Source organism: Lynx canadensis, chromosome B2 (genome assembly GCF_007474595.2).
Source record: "Lynx canadensis isolate LIC74 chromosome B2, mLynCan4.pri.v2, whole genome shotgun sequence".
Taxonomy (NCBI): domain Eukaryota; kingdom Metazoa; phylum Chordata; class Mammalia; order Carnivora; family Felidae; genus Lynx; species Lynx canadensis.
In genome coordinates, this window is record NC_044307.1 from 2,614,309 (window position 1) to 2,621,056 (window position 6,748).

Sequence of the window (6,748 nt, forward strand, 5' to 3'; positions counted from 1 at the left end):
TACACACAGTCTACACTGTGTAGCAAAAGCAGTGTCATTCAGTAGACGACAGCAGAGGTTCAGACTTATACACACCGCTTCTGAATGCCACGTATCCCCCGTGTGACCTGGGCTAATTCACACAGGATCTATAAACCATAGTTTTGTCGTCTGAAAACAATCAGGATGAAAACACCTACGTGCTTTCATAGGAGGCTTGAGACCGCATACTTAGCTTTACAAGGTAAATAAGATACAAGGTTTATTTTGTAGGGAAAAACGTATGCTTCCGTAGAAAATTATGCATTGTCCCGATTCTAGAGCTTACTGGATTCTGATTCTGTGGCCGGTGTTCCGCAACGTTGTAAATTACGGCGAACTCACAACAGTGCAAAGTAACCCTTGCTGGTGACAAGCGAATTCAGTCCTGTCAGGCAGAAGCTGAGTTGGCTTCTCTCCCCACAGCAATGTTTTGTCTCCATTTGTACATTCGTTTCGACATTGCTTCCCTTTTATTTTTATATATTTATTTATTTATTTTAGAGAGAGAGAACATGGGGGAGGGGCAAAGGGAGAGGGAGAGAGAATCTTAAGCAGGCTCTTAGGCGTGGACCCCAACACAGGACCCGATCTCACAACCTCACGACCGTGAGCTCACTACCCGAGCCAACATCAAGACTCGAGCCACCCAGGTGCCCCGACACTCCTTCACTTCTTCCTACCAATTTGTGCTTTTTGACTTTTTTTTTTTAATTGGTCACTATGTTTGCCTGATTCCTTCATTAATTGAATAAAATCTTTTCACCTCTCTTCCAAGACTTCATTCTTTCTACTAAACATTATTTTGCTAAGGTAGCTGCATACTATGTGTGGCTCTGGTTGATTGCTACTGACTCTGGAGACACTTCAGGGTATTTAACCATTTTTTTTTATTTTTTTAATGTTTTTATTTATTTTTGAGACAGAGAGAGACAGAGCATGAGCAGGGGAGGGTCAGAGAGAGAGGGAGACACAGAATCCGAAGCAGGCTCCAGGGTCTGAGCTGTCGACACAGTTCCCGACGCGGGGCGCGAACTCATGGAGTGTGAGATCATGACCTGAGCTGGAGTCGGACACTCAACCGCCTGAGCCACCCAGGCACCCCAGTATTTACCCATATTTTTAAAAATCCAAGTGTGTGACGCACGGGCTGAATTGATCGCAAGCACAAAGTAAATGGCAGTGTTTGGAAAGAAATGTTTCACCTACGGCTTCGTAACTCAGCACATGGTCGCTCCTGCTCATGGTTGCCTCCCCAAGACCCTTTTCAGCGCTCCTTTTACCTCCTTGTTCCTTAAGGTGTATATGAGTGGGTTCAGCATGGGGGTGACCAGGTTGTAGAAGAGGGTGAGAAACTTGCCCTGGTCTTGGGAAGCGCTGTTCCCGGGCTGCATGTACATGTAGATGATGCTCCCGTAGAACAGAGAGACCACGGTCAGGTGGGAGCTGCAGGTGTTGAATGCCTTGCGGCGCCCGGCGGCCGACTGGATCTTCAGCACGGCTGCCGCGATGTGGCCGTAGGACACGAGAATGAGGGCGAGGGGCAGGAGGACGATGAGGATGGCGAAGGTGAAGGCCAGCATTTCCACCGCGCGGGCGTCCACACAAGCCATCTTGATCAGTGCTGGCATTTCACAGAGGAAGTGGTTGACCCTGCGCCGGCCACATCTGGACAGAGTCATTACGAGCGGGGACATGACGATGGCATTGACCAGTCCGCTCCCCCAGGCCACGGCCACCAGTCGCAAACACAGCTGGGGGTGCACAATGACCAGATAGTGCAGAGGCCTGCAGACCGCGGCGAAGCGGTCATAGGCCATCACGGCCAGGAGGATGCACTCCACGCTCCCCACACAGAGGAAGGAGAAGAGCTGGACCGCACAGCTAGCGTAGCTGATGGTCTTGTCAGGGCCCCAGAGATTCACCAGCATCTGCGGGATACAGCTCGTACTGAAGCAGAGATCTAGAAAGGAGAGATTGGCCAGAAAGAAGTACATTGGGGTATGAAGTCGAGGGTCTAAAATACACACAAGGATTATGGTTGAGTTTCCCAACACAGCCACTGAATACAGAGTGAAATTGACCATGAAGAGTACCAGCTCCAGCCTCGGACGATCAGAAAAGCCCACTAAGATAAAACCATACTCTGAGCTGTCATTGGATTTTTCCATGGTCTTCCTTTCACATCATCTGTATACCTGTAAGAATAAAACAAACACCGAATCGATATTTTCTAAAGCCCCTGAATGTCGGGACCTTTAAGGAACAGATAAGCCACCAAGTCCAATATCAGAATAGCTTCGGCCCGGCTATAGAAGCCATTCATCATTTGTTCAGACACGTAATGCAAATTATTTCATTGTTGGAAAATTCCAGCTTCTAATCATCATCCATTTATTAAGGAGGAATTTTCTTCCTAATTCATGAGAAAAAGAATTTCAACTTCATTGAATATACTTCGTATCTAATCTCTCTTCATATGACAGCCATTTAAATGTTTTGAACTAAACTAAATTTTCTTTAGGTCAAGACATTCAATTTCCCTTAATGATTCTCCCTGTAACAAGGTTATCAAGTCTGTTATCACCTTGCAACCATCTTCCACGTACCCTCAATGTTGGCAATGACCTTCTGGAAATGTGACAGCCAGGGCTGAGTTCAGTATCCAAGATATGATTGGAAAAACACAAGGTAAAGAGAAACTAACATGACCTGGAGATTAGATCCTTATTAAGAGGGAATAAGCGTACAATTACTTCATGGGGTCAATGTCACTTTTTTATTTAGGTTATAATTGAATCTGCCAAATATTTACTGATTCCTGTGAAATGCTGTCAAGTCAAATCTCTTTCATTCGTTTCTCTGAAAGAAAAAGACTTCTGTAGTGTAGAATTGCGAGGATCAAGGGAGATATCACGTCCACTAATAAAATGGCAACTTTGGGCACATTGGTCTTCTGGTCGTCTTTCAGAAACATGGAAACAGCATAATTAGCTTGTGGAAGAGAGGTGCATGGCCATAGGGAAGAAGGGAGAGAGAAGGACAGAGACTGTGGTAAAGAGAGTGATTTAAAAAGTAGATGGAAAAAGATTGACCCTCATAAGGCTCAAAAGAATAAAGAGAGCTGGCTTCATAAAAAGACAGGTGTATAATTGGAATCGAGGATGCCAGGATAATAACGACCCTAACAAAGAAAGGGAGAAAAGTGTGACAACAGCAGAAAAGCAGGTACAGAAGGAAAAGTACCTCAGACCGTCTGTCATGTTGATTCTGTGAGAACCGAAGCCAAAATAATGACTACAATTATTAAATGGCCATTATAAAATATCTACTCTGCTGTGTGATCTAGAGGATCAAGGGCTGCTTCGATTATGATAATATGTTCAACTAGCCAGGTGGGACAAATGAAGGCAGAGTAGAACACAAGTTGTCACAAATATTTTAATTTTCAAATTAGAAAACCGTATCTTTGCTGATAACTTCTCAGCTTCAAAGTTCTTACAGTAAATTTATTTTCCACAGCAAAATATAATATACCAAAGTGAAAGAAAGAAAGTTTTCTTAATTTTCTCTAATCATTTATGCTTACCTGACTTCAACTTTCCCAAAGGATTTAGGGATAACACATAGTAATGTTTTTTCCTCACGTTGGGATTTGTTACCTGGGATTTTGTGGGAGATTGTGCAGTTAACGTAAGTAGAAAATAACGATAGGGTGATGTGAGACTAATGCACCAGAAATCATACAGAAGTAGTTACAAAGATCTCAGCTTGTCCAGAAAGGGTACGGCATACAAGCCCTGAGCTGACGTGTGTGCATTAGATTCTAGTTTCTTCCTGAAGATAAGAGTTGTAAAAGCTGTGTGATTTCTCTAATAATTTGACTAACGTGATAGAGTAATGGTGTGCCGCTACCTCAGAGGAAAAGTAAAACAGAGTAATTGCTGTAGGGCAGTTAAATTATAGAGAAAAAAGGCAACTGTCATGGAAAATAGGGTTAGCTGTTCCTCCCCTGTCTTCCGCCATTTGGGCCGAATAACCAGCCTTCAGGAGCCTTCTAGGAGCCGTCAACCCAAACCCCAAGGTGAGGCAAAGACTTCCTGCTGACCCCAGAAGATAACCAGTGCAGGCGTGGAAGCTCTTATAGATGCACATAGAATAAATGGAGGACTAATTTCTTAGCATCAAAATGGTACCTAGAGGTTGACAGCATGTTTCCTTGTTGAGATTGCAGGGACTGTGTACTCCTTTGGGTAATTAGCAGGGCTACAGAAGAAACTAGAGGTGCAAATTCTTCGGGGAAATCTTGGAATAACACCAAGATGATTGGGCATCAGCACTCTTAGATTCTTGGTTTCCACCTGGGGCCATAGTCTCAAATTTTGAGGTGTGTGGCGGGGGTGGGGGGCGGTTAACTATTTCTGGTGTTTGGTGGGACAAAAAGTCCAAGTTTGGCAATATAGCACAAATAGGAACATCTTCCAAGCACCTCTTTGTCCTTGAAGTGAGATTTAGTCTGTTTTCTAAGGAAACAATCTTAAAGTCAAATTTCTTTCCATTTTAATATAATTTTCAAAAGGGTAATGCAAAAGAGTAAATAAAGTTTCTCTTTGTAACTTGATTTTTAACTTTTATTTTCACTTAGGTTGGCGAAGTTTCTAGAATATAGTAAACATAAAGCAAATACTTGGAATTTGATCGATTGGTGTTCTTTACATTATAATCAAACAAATAAATGGGCAGTGGATAACAAGATGAAATGTAGTGAAATAGTAATTCATAAGATCCCAAAATACATAAAACTTTTTCAACCTCATTTATGATTTATAATTATTTATAATTAAATAAATACAAATTAAAACACTGCGATCTTTTCAGTTTGGTAATATCCAATCCGTGAGGATATGAGAGAATGGCACTCATACACTGCCTGTGGGAATGTCAATCACGTTTACAATTTTGGAGGATGGTTGTACCAAATTTAAATTTGGCAAATGCACAAATCTTTGACCCACTAATTCCAATTCCTTGAATTTATTATTAGGATTGCTTCCATAGGTGTGTAAAGATATATATGTATCTTTATATCTATATACCTATATGGATATCACAGTTACATTGTGGCTAAAAAAGGAAACAGACTAAATGTCCATTAACTGAATAATAAATGTTTACACAGTTGTAAGATAAATAACATAAAAAGCACAATGTAATGTATATTGATATTGGTGTTTGTAAAGAATTGAGGAGCACCTGGGTGGCTCAGCTGGTTAGGCAGCCGATTTTGGCTCAGGTCATGATCTCACAGCTCGTGGGTTCGAGCCCCGCATCAGGCTGTGTGCTGACAGCTCAGAGCCTGGAGCCTGCTTCGGATTCTGTGCCTCCCTCTCTCTCTGCGCCCTCCCCGCTCGCATTCTGACTCTGTCTCTCTCAAAAATAAATAAAACATTCAAAAAATTAAACGAAAAAAATTGATATGAAATTGATATGGAAACAAAAATGAAATATAGAAAGCATATTTTAAGTATATTATATATTAAATATATCTATTAAGTGTATCGTACATATTAAAATTATATTAAACGTAATTTCTATTTTAAAACATGTTGAAATTAATAAAATTAAATATAATTTTTATTTTCCATGTTTACATAAATATGCAAAGATAATGGGTGTTTGGAGGAGAAAGATTTTGTTTCCATTTTTCCAAATTAAAAAAAAATATACGTTTAACCATATAAAAATGTAACATATAACCATGATTATGTTGCTTGAAACATTTAACAGAAATAAAACTTTGGAAGGGAATACAAATAATTTGCTTTGAGTTTAACATTTAGGTTTGACCCCAGCACAATCTCTAGCTCACAAAGAGCGCAGATCTTTGCATCTCATTGCCAAGGCACGGACATCAATGCGAGTGGCTGCATGCGGATTCTATAGAGCCCATGATCCAGCTTTTTTTAAAAATGTTTATTTTGACAGAGAGAGTGTGCATGCATGTGCATGGGCAAGCGGGGAAGGGGCGGAGAGAGAGGGAGACAGAGGATCCCAAGTGGGCCCTGTGATGACAGCACAGAGCCTGATGCAGGGCTTGAACTCACCAACCGGGAGATCGTGACCTGAGCAGAAGTCAGAAGCCCACCCGACTGAGCCCCCCCAGGCGCCCAGCCCGTGACTCCATCTCTGTGACACAGGATCACACTGCCCCAGAGCTCTCCAGATGCTTGGTCTTCTGACCCACGTTGACGTAGGTGTATAATTACATTCATTATTTCCTCACACCACCCAGGAATTTGGTAGGAAATAAATTATTTTGCCTCGTTCACAGATTGACATTTAAGTAGAGAAAACAAGTACTTCTCAAAATCACAGCAGGAAAAATTTCGACTTATAGCACCGAGACCAAGTCATAGCTCAGTTGACGAAATGAGCGGTTTCCACTAGCTATGCACCTGATCCCTCTCAATTAAACCTCACTCTGATTCTCTGGGCTCAGATGGAACCTGTAAATATGGTGTGACCATAAGTATTTTTGTACAAACTACTAGTTTAAAAAAGAAAACAAATTGGCTCGATTTTCTTCTTTTTTTCAAGATGGTGGTGTGAATAAGTATGGAAGAGTAAATATAGAAGAAACGAGAGATAATAATACCTTGTTTTCCACCTTTGAATGATTTACAGTGTGAACATAAAACGAATGAATCACATAACTAAGAAGAAAATGCAA

The 6,748-nt window shown here is 41.4% G+C and overlaps 1 protein-coding gene across 1 annotated transcript; it reads right to left on the reverse strand.

Annotated features, from left to right (window-relative positions):
* Positions 1-1,259: 1,259 nt before the first annotated feature.
* On the reverse strand, positions 1,260-2,189 carry LOC115514712 (putative olfactory receptor 2W6). The gene has a single exon (XM_030316851.1). It carries the CDS (start codon positions 2,187-2,189, stop codon positions 1,260-1,262), a length of 930 nt encoding a protein of 309 aa, XP_030172711.1.
* Positions 2,190-6,748: the final 4,559 nt, after the last annotated feature.

Bases quoted from the DNA above. Each gene is read 5' to 3' on its own strand.
- LOC115514712 (XM_030316851.1), bottom strand. From the start codon at position 2,189: ATGGAAAAATCCAATGACAGCTCAGAGTATGGTTTTATCTTAGTGGGC.